The 21,206-nt window shown below is 37.2% G+C and overlaps 2 protein-coding genes across 2 annotated transcripts; one reads left to right on the top strand and one right to left on the bottom strand.

The window, feature by feature from the left end:
• Positions 1-2,785: 2,785 nt before the first annotated feature.
• On the bottom strand, positions 2,786-21,138 carry LOC124167839 (endoplasmic reticulum-Golgi intermediate compartment protein 3). The gene is made up of 11 exons (XM_046545879.1): positions 20,855-21,138; positions 20,594-20,752; positions 20,349-20,468; positions 20,226-20,257; positions 19,972-20,042; positions 19,224-19,392; positions 15,469-15,526; positions 15,257-15,385; positions 6,590-6,696; positions 3,617-3,711; positions 2,786-3,049 (listed from the first exon to the last, which is right to left on the bottom strand). The coding sequence occupies exons 1-11, from the start codon at positions 20,946-20,948 to the stop codon at positions 2,914-2,916; spliced, it is 1,170 nt and encodes a 389-aa protein (XP_046401835.1). The 5' UTR covers positions 20,949-21,138; the 3' UTR covers positions 2,786-2,913.
• LOC124167841 (reactive oxygen species modulator 1) lies at positions 9,768-10,594 on the top strand. Its single transcript, XM_046545881.1, has 3 exons — positions 9,768-9,931; positions 10,030-10,161; positions 10,252-10,594. Exons 2-3 carry the CDS (start codon positions 10,031-10,033, stop codon positions 10,358-10,360), a joined length of 240 nt encoding a protein of 79 aa, XP_046401837.1. The 5' UTR covers positions 9,768-9,931; position 10,030; the 3' UTR covers positions 10,361-10,594.
• Positions 21,139-21,206: the final 68 nt, after the last annotated feature.

Raw genomic sequence — 21,206 nt, forward strand, 5'->3', positions numbered from 1 at the left:
GTAAATTGGGAGTCTGCTGTAATTAAGGGAAACTAAACTTTTGAAAGTGACAGTAAGTATGTAATATGGGGGCAAAAAAGTATCCCAACAAAATCAATCCCCCCACCATGGCTCAATGAAAAAATGGGTTTCCTTTCCAATGGGTAGTTGTTCTTTGGCTGATGGGGGAAACTATAATAAGGCAAACCCTCTCCATTTTCTCGTCACCAAATATGTACGAGACAGATTAGCCGAGTCAGCAGACTCTACCGAAGCATATCTTTCGACATCACCCACTCTGGGAACGGATGGAGCATTAGTTGGCATTTTGCACACATTGAAAGCATTCCCTTGAACAGAGCTCTTTTTTGGGGTGGAGTAACCCTCGTATTTTCTTCCCTCAGAGAGGAGTGGCCCTACGGACTCCCTAAGCTGGGTCTCAGACTGGGCCTGAATGCATCCAACAATGGCTACCTCAGCGGTCACTTCCCTTCCCTCACATCACCCAGAGCTGATGTCTGGTCATGTGTGTTGAAAAATCCACGACAGCCATACCCGAAATCAGGTCTTGAGCGTATTCCCGTAGGCACCACCCCATATCGAAAGGGCGTAAGAGTTAAATGGAAGTAACCTCTACAACTGGTAGCAGGGGCGCAGCTAGGAATTAAGGCTGGGGGGGGTTTAGGTGCAACTACCTAATACCGGGGTGTGTGGGGGTATGGAATACCCACCAGGATAAGTGGTAGGTCCGAGATTTATTAAATTGCGGAATTTTAAGATAAATGGTTCAAAATGGCGAGCTTTACGGCTTACTGAGGGATATTTTTATTTATCCTTACACTATTCTATTAATAATATCAATCCAATTAAGTAAAATGGAATAAACTTTAAAAAATTTCATAGCTCTGGGGGGGGCTTTTATCCCCCAAACCCCCCCCCCCCTCGCTGCGCCACTGACTACTAGAAACTGGTTAGAGAATTGGAGAAGAAGTGGTAGACTTCTATTGGAGCAGAAATGATGAATTATCAAGTTTGCTAACAAATAGCTAAATATCGCTAAGGGAAAACCAAATAATAATAGCATTTTTTACCATAATTTCATTCCTTACAATATTAGAAGAGAATTTATCACAGTTGAAACAAATAAAGTACAAGATTTTCAGTGTATCTGGGCAAATTATTGACTTTGGTAACCCATTACTTGGAAAAAAGGTCCTTAATTGTAACCAAACTTTAGTAATAGCTAGATACAGATGTCCTTGCTATATTTGATTTCAGCTTCAATGATCTGACTAAGACAAACAAAGAGCTATATATATATGTAAAGTCATCACCATGGCTAGTCCTGGAATACTAGAATCACCTAAATGAGGTGTTGTAGAGTTTCATTTTTGGTGTCTTTGTAACCCATACGTCCACAATGTTATTTATATGTATGTAATCAATTATTAAGCCAAAACTGTTGATACTTTGTATTGATTGACCATTTTACTGGCTCAAATGAGTCATTTACGGAGGTGATTAGTAACACTGTGGGCATACAGATTACAACAAAACCAGAGCAACGAAACTACAACATTAACTCTTTGGCCAGAGGTTTTCAATCATGAATTCTTAACTGAAAGACTAATTATTAAATGCATCGTTTCTTTCAGTGTTTTTCTGATAGTGTCGAATAAACTCCTTCCAAAATCCAATGAATAAACACGATGTTTTGAAAGAATGTAATAGTGTCCTACGTGGCAATTATTTGCTAGTGTATTGAGTGAATATTTTCACTAGCTACCTCTTTACTATGTGGGCTGATGTTGATGATATGGTGATGCTTTTTGAGGTATTCAACACTATTCTTCATCCTTTCTAATGATCAAAGGGATTCTTCACTATCGCAGCTTCCAGTCTGAAGACTACAGTTCTCAAATTTTCAGATGATGGAGGGAACAAGTGGTGATGAGGTTGGAGCTCATTTCAGGATTTGTGTTTTTTTAGTGAAATCGTAAGTGCGAAACATGGAGAGAAAGGAAAGTGAGAGGGAGATGGTAGCATAGAAAAGGAAGATCAAATCAGAGTAAAAAATAATGCCAATTTTAAAGTACGTTTGTTGAATTCACCTCTACCTTAGTGTCACTCACGCATTATGCTTGGGGAAGGGGGGAGGGGGTTAGAGATATTCCATCACAACCTTGTTTGCTGAAAATAAGACCATATTTGAATATCCTTTTTCTTGTTCATAAGAGTGATGTAACATCAGAAAGGAACCAATTTTCCGGCAGTAGTGGTGGCACAAATTTTGTTGGGATACTTTTTCCGCCAAAGTACATGTGCTTATAAGAAGGGTACGTTTGCACTGAGAAGATTAACATTTGAAACTCAAGAGGAAAATGATGATAAATTAATAATATACGATGTGTGACTGTCTGTTGAGCTTCCCCTCCCATATTATTGATAATTTGTGCTCTACTGAATTTATCAGACTTGTAACTGCTTATGTGTATTTTGATCATGAACATCCTTACAATCACTTAAAATTGATGATGGAATATGTGATACAAAGTAGATAGCAATACAGATTTCTCAATTGAAATACATTATAAACAACTATATTTTTGATAGCATGGAGGAAATTGATATCCAGGCATGGGCTGAGAAGCCTTAGAACCATTTCAGTTTTCTTCAATTATAAGGTTAATGTCCCACAAAGCTTAATGAACTAAGATTTTAAGGAAGTTTGATGTCAGATAAAATTTTTGGGATCACATAAATAAAATTCACCAGTTTTTATAACTCGCGAACAAAAAACACCCAGTGAATAAATATTATTTATTAAAGTGGACATGTCAGCATGAGTCGTGGTGGAAATGAAGGAATGTTACAACTTAAAATTACTTTTATGTGTTCTTAGTAAAAAACATTTGGTAATAACATAAATTGTCATCAATGAAATTTCCCCAGCTCTATTTTCTTTTCAATGGCTTTGATTGAGCGGTACAAAAAGGAATCGACTATCCCAGCGACGGTCCACAGTCCACCAATGATGGCACACAGGTTGGTTACAAAGTGCCCAAGAGACCTGTTTAAAAGAAGAGAAATACATTTTATAGAAAATTCATTTCACAAAAGATAAAGGGATGCTTCAAAGAATATGTAGGAAGTCTAATGATATGCTGTTGTGAACCCAGAGCACAGTATTTGCGTCACAAATACCTTCCTTCTTCAAAATAAAATTAGTTACCATCTACAGCAATTATTATGCCCCGATATCTTTTATAGCAAAATATTAGACAAGAGGGTAGTGAGCAAGATGGCTGGGGTACAAAGGAGTTAAAAATCCCCCAAATGGTTTGAAAAATACAGCCTTCGTTGCACACCTCCACAAGGGCCCCCCAAAATGCAATATGTACCCCCAAATATTTCTAACGATGGCCTTGACCAATATAATTTTACAGTGAGAAAAATGCTGAAAACTTTAAATTAACCTTAATGCTTCTAATAGCTCCTGCAATGTAAGAGAATCAATAACACTCCCACCGGCAATTTTTAATGGCATGATGGTCATGATAGATGAGGGTGGAGGTCATGACCGTAAAAGAAGGGCAGGTTCATTCCCTGAATAAAAATGGTGAAAAAAGTATCTTACTTTTCTTTTTCCGTGTACTTGACCATCATGGGGGACAACTCATAGCTAAAAAAAACTCCAGGCATCCCAGATTCACCACTAACTATTGAGACAACCTGAAACCAAAAATAGATAATTTCAATTTATGCAACAAAAATAATAAACATAAGAGCTACCCAAGAAAACCTTAAAAATTATACAGAAAAAAATGTAAAAACTTGGCCAACATTTTTTTATGGACTAAAAAACATAAATAACATTCTGATTTAAGACTCCTTTTAATATTGAATATACGTTAAAATAATCATCTTAACTGTTTACTAGATGGGTGCATAGTTAGAAATTAATATCATATATTCAATGAAGGGCAGATCCAGGATTTTTACCTGAGGAGGGGGGGGGACAAGGGTCTAATAGGCACACGATCTGGTCTTACTTGAGATTATAAACATGATATAACAATTATAGTACAATATATTCCCTTTGTTTTAAAATGAAAGTTTTGGATATGAAATTATATTATTGAGGCTCCGTAATACACAAACAAAATGACCGTAATGATAACCGTCTTGTAAACTATGCCGTTTTGTACGATTCAATGGTAGTTTCAAATTGGCGTTCACGAGGGAAGGAAGGCTGACACAACATTGTGTGTGAGTGTGTAGTGAGCTGTGAATGAACTCAAGTGCAATGTGTTCCCCCCCTTCTCCCGCGATTCCCGATTTCGGGTTTTTTCCGCTTGTATACGTGACCAGTGTAAGGTTCACGTTCTCCCCCACCCTATCCTCCCAAACAACACCTGCAAGCAGAGGACGGAGGGTGATGTAATCCTCAAACACCCCCCCTCATCCACAAAAAGAAGGCATGCTTCTGCAAACCCCCCCCCCCCTCCTGATCGTGACGATCTGGCGAAAACCTGCTTTTTCCTGGGTTTCCCCCTCCTGCCCCAACCCCAAAAAACCGTCCCTCTCTGGGTTATAAGACACAGGTGCATTCCGGCTTGAGAGGGACACACCATCCACGACTTTGAATTGCAGCCAAAGGCTATGCTCGTCGGAGTTGCGTGCCAATTATTACGTGGTGGAGAGAACGAGAAATAAAAGGAACGTGGATGTCAGATGAAGAGGTGAAAATCAGCAAAGTAGAGGAAACAGGAGAACAGACGGAAGATATCCTGCACCCAGAGGAAGAAAGTCACCCCATGACATCCGGATTTAAATATTCTCTCAGCCCACGGTGGACAAAGCCACAGAAACTCTGATTAGAGCCAGACGAGGAGGTCATCTCCATCCATGACCCAGCTAGTTGATAAGTAAAACTGTCATCCCACATTACGTTTCCCCCCCCCCCCCCTTAAAGAAAAGAAGAACATTAAAGAAGACCCGTTGCACCTAATGAATTGTCCCTCGCATTTTTTTATCATTCATTTTTGCCTTTCCGCTTTCCCCATGTGAGTGTGAATAATATTTAGGATTAATGGTAGCGTATTCAGTTCACTTGTGTTGTTTTTCAGGCCAGACATTCATAAGAAGCAAAGATTTTGTTTAAATTTTTTTCATTGTTTTATAATTGTCTTTTGGGATTGGGTAAATATGAGTAATTTCGTTTTTTTTTTTTAATTTCACTGGCCAGTAGTGTTCTTTCAAGTAAAACATAAATGGCCAATTTCATGTGTTTCAGTGTACATTTCATTGTTGCCTTTTGCATAAAATGTTTTGTTGAATTCATAACTGATGTAGCCAGCCTTTGTTATTTCGTGCACACCAGACCGCAATCTGCAAAAGGAACCCACCCCACACCCACTTGCCCCTTTCCCACCCCCTCTCCTTCCCCCAATCCCCTTTCCCTAAACCCACGACCCATTAAACTCGGACGAAACCCCCAAACCAACCCTCCCCCACTCCCACACACCCCAAGTGTTACATAAGTGGCACCCAACGACCCAGGGGTTACTGTATTAAAAATTCTGTTTTTTTTTAAGCATCTGGGAAGGGGTGCATTTGCCCCCACCCTAAATCTGCCTATGTATTCAATAACATTAAGTCTGTGTTACAGGAGCACAAGGTCCAGTATTCTTCGTGGTACATATAATGATCATGGACTTCAAAATGTTAACAAGGACACCTAACCAGACATGTCTGGAAAGCAGGCTCATTTAATCCAAGTTTAACATGTACGATTCTGAGGACTGGCTGACAAAGACACTGCTCTTTCCACAAATTCTCTCGTTTTCGTTAGCACATCGACAGCTTTGACATGGCAGTAAACCACGAAAAATCATTGTTGGAGAAAAGTCAAAAGGCTAGCTTCTTATTGAGACCATGAATGAAACCATGCTAAAAATCTAAAATTGAACTCTAGACATGCAGACAGCTGTCAAGCTCAGTTGAGGAATCCATTATGACTTTTCATTCTAGAGGAAGAAAAATAACGAGGCAATTCTTAAGTAGTACACAGTTGAATATTTCAGCAGATGAAGTGCACACCAGTGTAATACAAAAATTTCCTAAGACATGAAGATTTTCAAAAAATAATTTTAAACAACCATTATTCTGTGACTAAATGCTCAAATATTTCAGTTTTTCAATTGTGGGTGCAACAAAGGAGAAACTGCTGTTTTCTAACATCGTGCTAGCAAGTACAAGTATGTACATATACATACTGAACACTGTAAATAGATTTACTTACCTCTGCTAGTTTTGGCCTTACCAAATTTCATTTTTAATTTACTGAGGAGTTTCACACTGAATTTTGCTATAACTTATTTCATTTCACCAAGAAATTGTAAGTGTACTGCCACTGACTTGAAAGACATGTCAAGTCAGCTGGCTTTCTAATTTCAAATTGAACTGAATGAGACACTTCTCTGAGTTTTTTTTTGGAAAAAAGGGTATTTTACCAGCTTGCCGCTATATGCACAAAGCTGACAAAATAGGTCCAATTCTGCTTACACTTATTTACTAAAACATATGCAAATGAAGTGATAGCTCTAACCTTTTGATGTCTTGTGACAGAAAATTGATTTGTTTGCAAAATAGCTCCATCTTTCCTCACATACGTCGTAGGAACTATTTTGACATAGTATTGAAACATTGTGGCCCCTGTAAAGAAAAAAATCATTTTAGACTAATGAAATAGAAGATTAAGATCTCAGATTTGAGGCAAAAGAGATTCTTTGTGAGTTTTCAAATGTGTAGCTGGGAATGATTTTTTTGACATAAGCTACTCATTTCATTACAATGGAGTTGTTTTAACCTTTTGCAGTCCATTTTAAGACCTATTCTAAAATTCACATATTTCCTCCCTGACTTACGAAAAATTGCAAATAGAATTTATCACAAAATATCACAAAAATGAGAAATATCTGTAATAAACAATGAATTACAATTTAAGCCACATTTTTTTATAAAACAAACTGAGGCAAGGTAACAGGCTACTAGACACTTCTTCAAATTAAAAGTAAGTAGTTGAGAAGGGTGGATAAACTGCACAAAAGTGGCCACGAAAGGGTACAGATCAACACACATTTTTCAGATGCCATACTTACAAGGAGACATCGCGTAAGTGATGTCAAGAAAGAAGATGAGACCTTTTTTATTTGAAAGTAGACACTTGGATAGGAATATTGCTGAAGCGTTTTGTCCATATACACCCGGGTTTGAGAGGAAAAAAGCATTTACAAATTGAAAAATACAGTCACATTGAATGAAAATTTCGCTCATTTTTTTAAGGCTGATTTGGCCTAGTGGTAGCGCATCTCATTTTGGTTTTGAAAGACCAGGGTTCGAGACTCTGAGAGAGTAAATTTTTTTCCAGTCTGCCACCTTCTCCATTTTTTGTAATTTGTTCCATCTTCTTCAGATTTATTATTTCATACATTTAACATTTTTTTTACTTGACTTTTTTTTATAGAATAAGCCCTAAATTGACATTTATGTCGCCAAGATTCATCCAAGCAGTAGAGACAAAACTGCGCTGCTGCATCAAAGTGAAGGTAACTCATTTCCAAACCAAAAGATTTTGTCCTAAATTAAGTACATAATTCTTTCCTAAAATAAAGTTAATTCTAAACTACAAAATATCTATTTAACGGAAGGTTTTCTGGAATTTTTCCAACTTAATGTATTCTGTCGCCTCGGCAAAAATGAGGGCCAAATGAGCCTCACTAAAAAGCCTCCTGAGTGCACATTTTGAATTCTGAGGTCATCCAAAATAGGAGAATCTTATTTCAAATATGAATGGAAGTTTGAACTCGATGGTAACACTAATTTTTTTGTCAAATATCCACGGCCTCATGCAGGTCGAATGGAGCAGGGAGAAGTTGCTTATGTGGCACCCTGATTCACTTGACTCACTTTGTTTCTCACCAGTTATTAATAAAACATGTTTGGACCTTAAGTAACGATCAGCTAAACAGTGAAAAGGTTTTACCTTCAACAGAACTGAAGTTTATCTGAAAAATTGTCACTGCCTCCGGAGTTTGGCAATTTTGTCAGACTTACAATGTTGAAGTCACTAAGGAATTCCAGCTAGATTTTCTTATTTTTCCGTGCTCATTGATTTTACCGTGATTATGCAGTGATTTTTTTCCAGCATGAGCGGTTTATTTAGAGTCATGGACTGTGATACAGTCGTCAAAATTCTGATAGCCATTTTATTTAGACATAAAAGATTAGCAGACCTTAGAATCGACATCAATGATAGCCATCCACTAGTCGTTGAATGTGCACCGGGATATCAAAATACGATGTAATATTATGTTCTTCCATAGAGAAGGAATGGTGTTACCCACCATCATGTCAGGGGAAACACTTCCTCGGATCTTTTACGGTTCATCTACAGAAACTGACCTTGGAAAGGATTATAGAAAGAATCTTCGGGTGAAGTACACAAACAATATTCGGCCTCCTCTTTTGAAGGGAAAGAAGTGGACTGGATAAATATTGAACTAAAAATGGACTTCCCGTAGAAAGTATAGTTGAAAGCTGCGTAAGCCATCAATGAAAAACATTGCCAGAAAACCATCATAGTAGAGGCCCTCGGAGAATAACTCGTGTCCGCAGTCATCATATAATACATAATCGAAGTCGAGTTCAAGAAGTGAAAGAAAAGGTCATTACAGGTTATTAAGGCATGACTTAACTCCATCAAATCGAATTTGAAACAAAAAGTGTTTGGATAAGAAAGCGAGTGGAACATCACATGAAGACAAATGAACCGGCTTGCAAGTTGAAGGTCCCAGCACCATATTCACAAGAGAATGATGATGAAAAAGCATTCCCGGGTAATTCAATCAATTCTTGCTAAAATTTCCCGAGAATTTTCTTGTTGCTGAGCAGAAATTAAAAGATTTCAATGAACATTTGAATCAACTATAATGAAAAAACATAAAATCGGGCATAAAAATCTTGTGCGAGAAAAAATTTTACGACCTTAAATGCAGAAAATTGCAGAATGCAGAAATGCTAAATAAGGATAACTTTTAAATTGCTCCGATGTGGAATGAATTGGGACCCCAAAAAATAAACATATGTGGAAAAACATTAAATCCGGATTCAATAGGGTGGTTTCCCATTATTTTTAATTGCCTAAATCGAAACACTATTACTCCTGGAGTACATATTTCATGCTTTTAGAATTTTAAATGATGATATCTATTTTTCGCGATTAAACGAAAAGTGAAAATTTTCAAGCGCGCGAAAACGCGACGGCTAAGTAGGAATGATGGGAAAAGTCTGTGTGACGTATTTCTGGTTACCGCTGCCGCCCTGTGAGGTGACCTTGAGGCGAGGCTTGAGCGCTGATACGACGCAGGCTGCTAGCAGGTAGCAGAGTACCCTGCTAGCAGCCTGAACTCAGCAGCCGTCATTCGAAAATCTAAGAACGCGAAATGCGTAATCCAGGAAAAATAATCTGCAGATTTAGGCAATAAAAAATAATACGAAACCACCCTAATTGGGATCTTATGAAAGAATACTATTAATTAAGTAACACTGCTTCGGTTACTGTAGAATTATGTCGCTGAAATAATGCTTTTTGCTAAGAAAATGACCACATGTGATAGCAGCGTGCATTCATTCCTGAGTGATGTCACGTAGTCCATTTTTGAATACCCTCCAAAGAAAAGACGGTGAGCGCCCCCGATGCTAGTTCCAAGAGTAAACAACAGGGGTCGGACATAGCAAAAAAAAAGAAACGCGTATTCATTTGGTACCAAGGTGAACGACACACCAGAAATTATTACACCAGCGTTGATTACCAAATTCATTACAGACAGCTAATCTTTGCTTAGTTCAAAACCTTTAAAGTAGATTCCCGTAACCTTAAAAGTTACGGGTAAGTCTCATCCACACAACAAGTGAAATGATATTAAGTTTGTTTTCCAGGATCGCCTCGCGTATTTATCGCATTTACTGATTCCTTTGCGATTGCAGGATGCCGGTTCCTATCGGAGGAGGTTATCAGACTGGTCCCAGCTGCTGGGACAGGATAAAAATGGGATTTGCTCTTGGCTTTTGCGTAGGAATGGCGTCGGGTGCAATATTCGGAGGATTTTCAGCTTTAAGGTGCATTCCGCTAGCTTTATGGCTATTTGAAACGTAGCGTCGCATGCTTTATTGCTTCTATCACAGTAATCAACCTCTATTATTCTACAGGTATGGCCTCAGAGGTCGTGAGCTTGTCAACAGTGTTGGAAAAGTAATGATTCAAGGTGGCGGTACTTTTGGTACATTCATGGCAATTGGAACTGGAATTCGTTGTTAGGCTTGTGATGCATTGTATAGTGACGTTAGTGATGGACATATACATAAATTTGTTGTGCTTCGATTGAGAAAAGCTGGCAGAATGAAAGTATCAGGTAAACTACCATTATTTCTGTGAATAAACATTCTAATATTTCAGTTTGTCAGTTGTTGGTTAACCATGGGCGAAATTGTAATTTGCAAGCATTAAGTACTTGCAAGTGTAATTACACGTATTAAATTTAAAAAAAATGTATTTAATAGTTTTACTTATTGTTTGATTTAAGCTGCTAAGAAAAAAAATCACCCCGGGTTGCAAATTTACAACACATAATACTCAAAACTAACATACTGCTTTATCACAAAATGATACCAACAGCTAGTTATGCATATAACTCGGAAGAAATGGTCACCAGAGCATGTGTTAGGTCACAATAAACTAATGAAATGTTTTATGACTGGCTTAAGTACTTAAGTTTCCCATTTATTTAATGCCATGCAACACAGGCCACATAATACTATCCTACAGTATGTTGAGAATATTACATACGTCCAGCTCTAGGACTAATCTGCTGAATGCCTACTTGCAAAGCATGATTTGTACTATATGCTTGTCCTCAACTAATGAAGTTTTATATAACCTACACATTCATCACTGTACATAGTTTCTTCTAATGTAAAATTTTAAAATGAAAACACGTACTCCCAAACTAAACAAACTCAAAGTTTCCCACTAGGCATGGCTGTTGATGTTACGCACCCATGAGAGTTCTCATATAATTTTATGCCCCTCTGCTCTCTCTCCAAACTTGATTACTACTTATGTTGTAATTTGTGACATACTTTCAGTCTCCTTGTACCCCTCTAGAAAAAGGATGATGCTGCAATCAAAATATCAAGGAACTGTAAAAGCATGTACTGATCTGATTATGTGGTAAATTATTTTTAAAGACAGAGTAAGAGTGTTAGTCGAGGGGTGGTCTTTGTTTCTTGCTGGTAACATTTTTCTTATTCCATGCTTTATTTAAGACCCTAGCCAAATTGGGGTGTGGTATGATGTTGTATTTGGCCAAGATTTAATGAATATCAACTGATGTTTGATATCAAGTTAAATAGAACATAATTATGAACCTTCACATTATATGCTTTGACGATTAATATTTTAAAATATTTTGTAAAATTATTTTTGACAAAATAATTTTGCAAAATTATCCTTAATTCAACTAGTCCGACCCTTTGTGGATGGGACTTCAGGAAAGGGGTTTGGGAGGAGATAACAAGGGTCATTCACCGGCTCTGCCCATCCCGGCATAGTTAAGACACTGGCCTCTTCAGTAAATTTTCCCACACCGAGAGGAAGACTTTCGATCTAGCTACCGCAAGAGTTAAGTGTATTTACTGAAATGGTGAGTTTACCATATCAGGGTTCATACCAACTCCCTATTCAATTTCCCTGATTTCTGGTCTTAGTATTTTAAATTTATCTGACTTTATATCAATGACAGAACAGTCATGTATAAGAATTTTATGGAAAAATGCAGCAAGGTGCATATATTGTGAAATAAAGAGCACAAGTAAGAACATTATGTCACTTATTGCAAAGTTGTTACAACTCAATACCACCCAACTGAAACGGCAACAAAACGCCCACCTTGCTGCTCCTATATGACAATACGATCCAACGCAGTAACAGCATTTGATAACAGCATTCATCTCTCTTGCTGCACCTCTGATGTTTTTTCCTAATAATAACCTAATTTCAGTTTCAATATTTATTTCCAAGACTTTCCTGAATTGTATGAATCCTGGGAGTATGATGTAGATATTTATTTGCATGGCATGGCTCTTGATAATTCAGAGATTGAGTTAAATTTCAATATATATCCAGAGACACTTCCTTTTTTCACAACATCATTACAAAAGCTTTTATGATGTATTTCGCCATGCTTTAAATCCAAAGCATTCATCTTGACCAACAGAAAAGTGCTCTAATTGGCTATTTTGCAAATAATTTCACTACAAATTCTTTAATGCCTACTGTTCCAATTCCGGTTCTGAGCTTGAGAACTGAGAACCAACTCATTCATATTTTTTCATCAATAATATAATCACAAATATCAAGCCTCTTATGACAATTATACCAAGCATTTGAGGTCTTCCACAGTGTATTTTGGTAGGCAATGCTCTATAATAACGATACACAGAAACACTCACAGGAATCAGATAAAATAATTAATGATTGTAAATTTACCACTGTCACGTGCAGCCCTGGTCAATAAACACAAAGTACCCACAGGCAAGTTTTCATCAGAAAATTTAAAAACCAATCTCCCTTGGCAGTTTGACTCTTCTTGAGTCAGGGGAAGACAGTAAAATCATGCATGAGGGATTATCAATTAGCAAAGTATGGATGGCAATTTTTTGCAATCATAATAGTCAATTTTTTTTTGAGTTAGTAAGAGGGATATCCCCACTATTGCTGTGAGTTTTCGAGGTTAAATGATGATGCGTGCATGTTCCATCCCCACTCCTCAAACAGTGAGGGACATTGCTGCATTTCCTCATATACCTAATTTTCCTTTTAAGCAGCGTCGAAAGTGGGGTGCACGTCATACACAAGAATGCAAAAGTCACAGTATTTCCATTTATGATGGTGTACTTAGAAAGGGCACTCAAATCCATCTTTAATCTTTCCCTCATGGTTTTGGGCTCATCTGCCACACTCACAGCTATCATGGCTTCACTCGTGTTCATGGCGCACAAGCAAGCGACCGAGATTGTGGCCACTGATTGTAGAAGTTAGTTTATTGTTTCATAAGAAACAGACAACCGTTCCATTTAAACAATTACAAATATGGATGGCCAGATCGATTACTTCAGATCCAAATATCCACAGATTCCAAAGTCGCTGAAGATATTGAATCTGGATCCAAAGTATTAAATTAATGTATCAGCAAATGCTGCGACCTATAGGAGAGGGTGGAAAGTGTTACAATCCTCTCTTCGCATGCGCTGTTGCACTGTGATGCTTGTCCCACTCATGTTTCATTGTTTTAAAACTCTCGCAGAGTTTACACCACAGAATTTCAGCAGTGGAAAATTTTAAGACAAAATACAACCGGCACATGGTGTAAATCTTCCCAAGAGATTGAACAACAATCGGGGGAATCCAGGTGCCATAGGACAATAACCACGTCAAAAGTAATTACATACGCAGCAGATTTCACAAAACCACACTCAGCACTCCATCAGCCCTCATCCCATGCCTCTGACATTTTTTTTCTTTCCGAGATCACATAGATCATACATCATAAGTATTCTCCCTTTTCCTAAGGTGGTCCTAAATTCTAAGTGAGTCACCTACTTGGCCTCAAGATGTCTCAACCATAATTTGCACTTTATTATGGACCAGGCAGGCTACTCATGTAAGTAGCACGGTACATGGAGCACTTAATCAGTTTTTAATGTCAAAGCATATTCATATCCATTGCAAATAAAAACAACCTATTTCTACTCCAGTAATGATAATTCTGGCCCAAAAGGACTGTTTGCCAGTCTAAAAAGATTTGACACAGGAAATGTCAACTTAATTGCAAAGACTTCAACTCAATCTGTGCACATTTAAATACACCAAAGGATGAAGTTAGCCATGAAAAAATATTAGACTTATCCAGGTTTCAAACCCGGATCTGCCGATTGCCAATCAGGCATGCTCATTTTCTCAGAGCAAACTTCGGGAAAATGGCTAGGTGGCGTGACCAGCAGACAGGCAATGGGAGATCCGATTTGATAACTGCCTAATATTCTGTATTAGGCAGTTTCTAAAGTCTAATATTTTTTCATGGTAAATTACATCACTGATGTGTATTTAACTTTGTATCCATGCACGTAACTGCATACAAAGTCTCTTGTTTCATGCAGTGTATATTTTTACTTCAAAATTCACAGAGCTGACCACACCTACTCCCAAGAACTCTACTGGCTTATAGCAGGAAACACTCTTCACTATTTAAACAATCTCTTTCATTTTAGATTGCTATAATTCCTTCAGCCTTCCAGAAATATTGGAAACTCCTAATACTCCCAACTCTACATGATCACAATGCCTTAATAATTCTTTTCATAATTGCACTTCAATTAAAGTGAAGAGCTTACCGTATGATACTGAAAACTCCATAATTTTTACAATCATTTAAATATAAAATTTGAAAAAAATCTACTGATTGTGAGTGTTTTCATTGAGCTATCCTTTTCGAATGTTCACTCCTCTCCAGGGGTGCCGACTTACAAAAAATATTGGGGGGGCCCAAACCGAGGACCTTGCCCTGGTAAATTTTATAAGTAGTGAATTTTAAGTTTTTTAAGCATTTTAGAAGAGTCATATGATCAACATTAGAACCCTGATTACTCGAATCTCGATATCTGGACACTCCGGGGAAAATTGACTAGCCAGACACATTTTTTCCACACATCTGTAATGAATTTTTGGGGGGGCTCGGGCCCCCTCAAACCCCATAGAGTCAGTACCACTGCTCCTCTCTAGCTTAATTAGCTGCCTGTATACATAGAATAAGAACTGTATAAGCATTATTTTTGTTTTGAAACGCAGTAATCTATTAGCATTCAGAGCAATTTCCTGTATTATTTAAGCTGTGGATTACAATAACTTAATTTAAGTGTTCATCAGAGAGGAAACGAGTATTACACAATTAAAAAAATGAATCATTCTTCAAAGTAAAATTCCAGTGTGTGCACCTAAAAAGTTGTCATAATCAAGGCATCCTCTCTGATCATTCTTTTTTCTAAATATACGTAGTTCTTTTTCAAAAAGTAGAGTGGGAATTCTCAAAATAAAAACAAAGAAATTTTAATATTAACATAGTGACTACTTAATATGTGCTAATTTATGACTACGTACCTTCCAGAGCAATCCCTTCTACCCCATCAATGGGATTGGTTTTGCCAGGAATATTCCTTCCAAATGACAGATGGCGAATCCGATGAGTAGTGTTGAATGAAGATGATGAAAATGGTTGCACATCATGGACTGCAATTAAAATGAAAATGTGGAACTCCCGCAGATGCTTAGTTTAATGAAAGACATCAATTCACTCATGAAAAAAATCTCACCATGAACATGATTAATGGAAAAGCTCTGTCCTGGAGCTATATGGAAACTTCCTCCGACCTTAAAAGAAAAATTTAAAATATTAACATCGACATATCCAATAACTTACCTTAAAGCAAATCCGGTCAGAACACTTGTCGGACGTGAGAAAAATACAAAACGATGACAAAAATTTCAAGGTAAAAAAGTGGAAGGGATTATATTTGAGCATTACTGTGACTGCACATGTATTATCACCCACAAAAGTCTTACAACAAACTGAGTGAGCCACTTATGCTTCATTTTCAATTTGTTCCACTGCTGTTAATTATTGAGAAAGCAAAATCCTTCATAGCTCAGTCCAATAATGTTGCTGATGACGAATTAGGTTAAAGCAATGTAAAATATTTTTATTGCATGGTAGGGAAAATAGATATTGATAATCCTAAGCCATTGTACCAGCATTTCAATTAAGGGTGATCAGAGGGGAGAAAGAAACCACATATTTCAAACAGACTCATACGGAAATTTGCTTCTTATCTTAATCTCAAACCAGGGTAACAATTTAGCCAATAAGAACAGGAAAATTAATATGTGTTATGTGATAGACTATAACCCAGGGCCTAAATTTAAAACAAAATGATAAATTGCGAGGTGAAAATAAAATTTTGGTATACAGGCAGTCCCCAAGTTACATAATTATCGGCTTAAAAATCCTTAAAAATGAATCCGACTCATAAATCTGTACTTAGGAAGGACGTCATTTTACCAGAAGTGATTTCAATGAATTAAAAACTCAAAACCACAGAAAAGTAAAATTTTCAGTGGTATACTTCTGTAAACTTCCATTGTGCCTAAATCAAGTCATAATTTTTTTTCAAGTGAAAGGCAAGAAAAAATGGGATGTTTCTATCATTACTTCTAATGATTTTTGTATCAAAACAGAATAGAATTTAAGTCTTCTACACAGGTCAACAATCTACACAGCAAAAAATGATCAGTACTTGTCACAGATGAGACTACAGGCACTCCATTTATGCACAGCTTGCAATAGAGTAGTTTCCTTTATCTAAGAATCATTTCATCATTTTATAGTAATTTTTATCATTAAACTAAAAAAGACTTCGAGAAGTGAGGTTTTCAATCCCGTTTCACAAGAAGCACGTAATAGGATAGTTTCCTTCATCAAAGAAAACGAAAGGCATTGATTGCGATTCGTTACTCATTAGTGTATTCATAATACATATACAAATTATTTGGTTTTAGAAATACCAGTTTAGACAAATGGCAATGGTCAATTTTATCCTCATTTGAAAAAAGGTCATATTGGCGCCCATGTCATTCCACTCCACGTGACATCACAGTTTCTACATGAGAGGATAGGAGTTTTACATCGTCTGAGATTACTAATGCATGAGGCCCAGAGTTCAGGAAAATGTCCCTTAATAATCACCTATTAAAACTGCCTGTTGTCGGAAAGTTTCCTTCGTTTGATAGGGTATTAATAATCACCTATTAAAACTGCCTGTCCCTTAATAATCATCTATTAAAACTGCCTGTTGTCGGAAAGTTTCCTTCGTTTGATAGGGTATTAATAATCCTTATTTGAGCCAAGTGCTACCTGGTAGCAGGGTACTCTGCTACCTGCTAGCCGCCTGCATCGTGGCGGTGCTCATAGCCTCGCACGGCCAGGATGATGTCACACGGGCTTTTCCGAGCATTCATACTTAGCCGTCGCGTTTGCGCGCACTTGAAAATTAGATATATAGTATAATATATAATTAGAAAAATAGATATCGTAATTTAAAAATCTTAAAGCGTGAATTGCGTACTCCTGGAGTAATAATCTTTTGATTTAGGCATTAAAAAATTATTGGAAACCCTATTCTGCATTCTTTCAATGTAGGCCTAAAATCTCAATTTTCAAAAAACACTTCTGTGTCCACTACCAATTGGAGGCCTGTATTCAGAACAAGCAGCTGAGCCCTTCCAGGTTAGAGGCTGGAGTGAGTAGCAAGAAAAGGGGAAAACTTTCAGGGCCCTTCGGCAACTGCTCACTTTGTTAGCACAGCACTTAGTGATATAAAATGATGCAACAAAGACTTGAAAGAAGTATTGTCATGTTGGTTAATTGTAATGCACACCATGATTAGCATTAACAGCTTCTTACTGAATCCTTGAAGGTCAAAATGATTCCTTAATCAATAGGGTGGTTTCCTATTATTTTTTCATTGCCTAAATCGAAAGATTATTTCTCCTGGAGTACGTATTTCACGTTTTTTGATTGATGATATCTATTTTTCGCGATTAAATGAAAAATAAAAATGTTCAAGCACGCAAAAACGCGACAGCTAAGTAGGAATGGTGGGAAAAGTCTGTGTGACGTATTTCTGGTTACCGCTGCCGCCCTGTGAGGTGACCTTGAGGCGAGGCTCTGAGCACTGATACGACGCAGGATGCTAGCAGGTAGCAGAGTACCATGCTAGCTGGTAGCGCTTGGCTTAAATATGGATTATTACTACCTTATCAAACGAAGGAAACTTTCTGACCTTAGACAATTGTAATAAGTGATTATTAAGAGATGTTTCCCTGAGCTCTGTGACTCATGCATGCATTGGTAATCTCAGACGATGTAAAACTCCTATCCTCTCGTGTAGAAACTAGGTCCCTGTGACGTCACATGGAGTGGAATCGCATGGGCGCCAATCTGGCCTTTTTCAAATGAGGTTAAAATTGACCATTAACTTTCGTCTAAACTGGGATTACTAAAACCAAATAATTTGTATATTATGAATACACTAATGGTGGGTAACGAATCACAATCCATGCCTTTCATTTTCTTTGATGAAGGAAACTACCCTATTGTTTTAGCCACTTCATGCCAGTCGATGGCATAAGTTGCACTGGAAGAAAATCGTCACGGTGAACATATTACCATCCTCCAACAATAGGAGAAAAGCATCAAAGTGAGAGTAAACTTAAAGCTTCCAAAAATTACTGTAATTTTAGTTCTAGTTATAAATGGGTATTATGAAGAAATATGCAAAACTTGAGCTCTACTGCCTCAAAGATGCAGAAAAGGAAGATACTAAAATGGCCGTAAAAAAATCTCTCACAGCTCATCCACCTTGCAAGCAAAAATTTTCCCTGTCTTGGTGAGCGGGGAGGGGGGAGATTCACCGCAGGGACCAAAGTCCAGCCTCTCAACCGGAATAGCCCAAAATCACACCTACATTCACTCGGAACAAACGATCAAAACAAGATCCTTTGTGAGGGCTGTAGGACCTCAACTAAGGCTTCTTGTCCCACAAAAAACTGGGAATCTTCACAGGAAAGGCCTGCTGAGGATAACCAGTGGGTTACTGCTCACTCCGCATTCACTCTCCAAGGATATTAAAATATATATTATGGACATTTGAGAAGCAGTTATTTTGATCTTATCTTAAGTTTAAAAGTTTATCTTAAATTTGAATGGAGGGCCCTAAAAAAGTTTTTAACAGAGAGGATATTTTTATCAGCAAAATTAAACAATTGTCACTTAGCATACTTTTTGGCACGTAAAGTGACAGACTAAATATATATACTACATCATCACTACTGCAAGAAAACTAGAATACAATACATAATATATTAGCTTCCAGTTTTCTGATACTGATCAAAGTCAATGACACAACACATAATAAAAATAATCAATGTCAATAATGAAGTAAGTCAATGACACAATTCTTAAATACTATCATACAGAATAATATGGTATCTGTTTCAAAATATTTCTTACCCGATTCACCTCCATGTAACCATAGATTTGGCAACCCTCTTTGAATGCTTTTTCAACTTTTTCAGAATTCTTTTCCATCTTACACTGTTCAATTGTCCCTATGTCAGGAGGAAGAGACCATCGCTTTTTCCTATAGGCTTCACGAACATCTTCACAAGTATTACAGCATCTGTAACAAAAAATGAAATTATTCAATCATTTGAATAGCTAGCAAAATGCCCACATTGAACTGAATACGAACATAAATGAGTTAATTTGCGAACATTCATCATCATGAAACTAACTAGAGGAAATAGATATTCCTGATTTCATTCAATACTATAGCTTATCACTACATAATGAGGGGGAAATAAATATTATAAAAGGAAAATATTCACGGTAGCTTTTGTGGTGCTCTACCCAGTCCATAAATCTAAATCAAAAATAGGAAGTCCACCTGACATTTACTTCTGTTTCCCAATGTTTTTCATGTGTTCAATTGCTCTTCAGTTTGGGCTTATTTATTGCTAGCAACCACTGACTTAAGGTCAATACGAAATTCCAGTAGCCTTTACAGTATCATACCACACAGAGAACCCAAAACTAGCAGTTAAAGTAAGGGGATCCTCAAAATCATTGCATGACGAAAAGAAGCAACCACAGACCTTGTATTTATAACTTTAACTTCCTACAGAAAAATTTAAAAGTCATTGTATTTGAATGGCAAGGGAGGAATGAAAACGTACATAAAATGCATTCGTTTACTTACTTTATCTCTTCAGTTTCAGCCCCATAACAGCTTCCACACTTATTTTCTTCAGTTAGATTTTTCACTGCCTTCTGCAATAAGTTAAATTGAAACCTTAATTCCGAGGCATATGTGTAAACCTCGACAAATTTTTCACGCTCTAAAATTTACCGAAACTAAAACGTTAAGTGCTTCGCTCTTGGCGGAATGAGGACCTTTAACCAGCTATTCGAAACGGGTAAGGTATTCAGACAGCGTACTCTTTGTGGACCTACCTCGAAGAGTGTTGTGGCCGTGGCACCAAGTTCTGAAGTGAAAATGCATGAGAAAATCTTTCAGAAAATTCGGTACATTTCCATTACACCAATTGCTCAATTAATGGCAGAACATCGTATTACCTTCAGTCTTCTTGGGTTCCTCGATTGGCTTTCCTTCTAAATCAAGACGTCTTTTGAATATATTGTGCTCGATTTGAAAATGCTGCTCTCCTGATGTATCCATGGCGTCCAACCCAAGAACTATCATGGGTTAAGAAGGTAATTAATAATCCATATTATGCAAACATAATAAAACAACGCTGTTATGTGAAAAAGGATTGATACCGGGATGACTAAATGTGTTCTCGTACGAAATTTCTACTCACATGAACAGGAAATAGTAGGCACTATTATGTCCAGATTAATTCTCAGCTTGGGACCTCTCGACGTGTCAACAAATATCTCCTCCGAAATATTGGGAGTGAAATAGTCATTGAGCTCGGAGATGAATAAAAGCCCCATAATTATACCACTTATAACGGTCACTATCATTAAAAATGATGAATTTATATGGAGAAATGTTGTAATTAATGTTAATTGACAGAATATCTCAGCAAAGACCTAATGCTTAACAACTAATTTCTTACCTAGTGCACCACCGAAAGTTTTGATCCTGTCCTCAAGAGTCTTTGGATACGCATCAAGACGGCGGAATATTTCAACAATATTATTAGTAGCCATTTAAAAATATTTATTTTGGCCTTATCTTCAGTTCTAACTGTGTTAATTGCTTAAAACGACTTAATAGACTTGACTCGCTGCCGCTCCCCCTGCTTGCTTTACTCCCGTCATTTGTCCTAATACAAAATAAAAGGTTTTGTTTTCATCATTTTTCATTTTTGTATTAACAAGAACCGCGATAATACTAAGTACAGTCGTAGATTAGACTTTTGGGAACCGGGTGTAATTTTATCGCAGGAAACACATTAATATTCAATT

This window comes from Ischnura elegans, chromosome 11 (genome assembly GCF_921293095.1).
Source record: "Ischnura elegans chromosome 11, ioIscEleg1.1, whole genome shotgun sequence".
NCBI lineage: Eukaryota > Metazoa > Arthropoda > Insecta > Odonata > Coenagrionidae > Ischnura > Ischnura elegans.

Excerpts from the sequence above, each read along its gene's own strand:
- LOC124167841 (XM_046545881.1), top strand. The coding sequence starts at position 10,031 with ATGCCGGTTCCTATCGGAGGAGGTTATCAGACTGGTCCCAGCTGCTGG. Across the intron at positions 10,162-10,251 it reads GGAGGATTTTCAGCTTTAAG|GTATGGCCTCAGAGGTCGTG; the intron begins GTGCATTCCGCT and ends ATTATTCTACAG.
- LOC124167839 (XM_046545879.1), bottom strand. The coding sequence starts at position 20,948 with ATGGCTACTAATAATATTGTTGAAATATTCCGCCGTCTTGATGCGTAT. Across the intron at positions 15,386-15,468 it reads TTCCATTAATCATGTTCATG|TCCATGATGTGCAACCATTT; the intron begins GTGAGATTTTTT and ends TTTTAATTGCAG. Across the intron at positions 3,712-6,589 it reads CTGTCACAAGACATCAAAAG|GTTGTCTCAATAGTTAGTGG; the intron begins GTTAGAGCTATC and ends TTTTGGTTTCAG.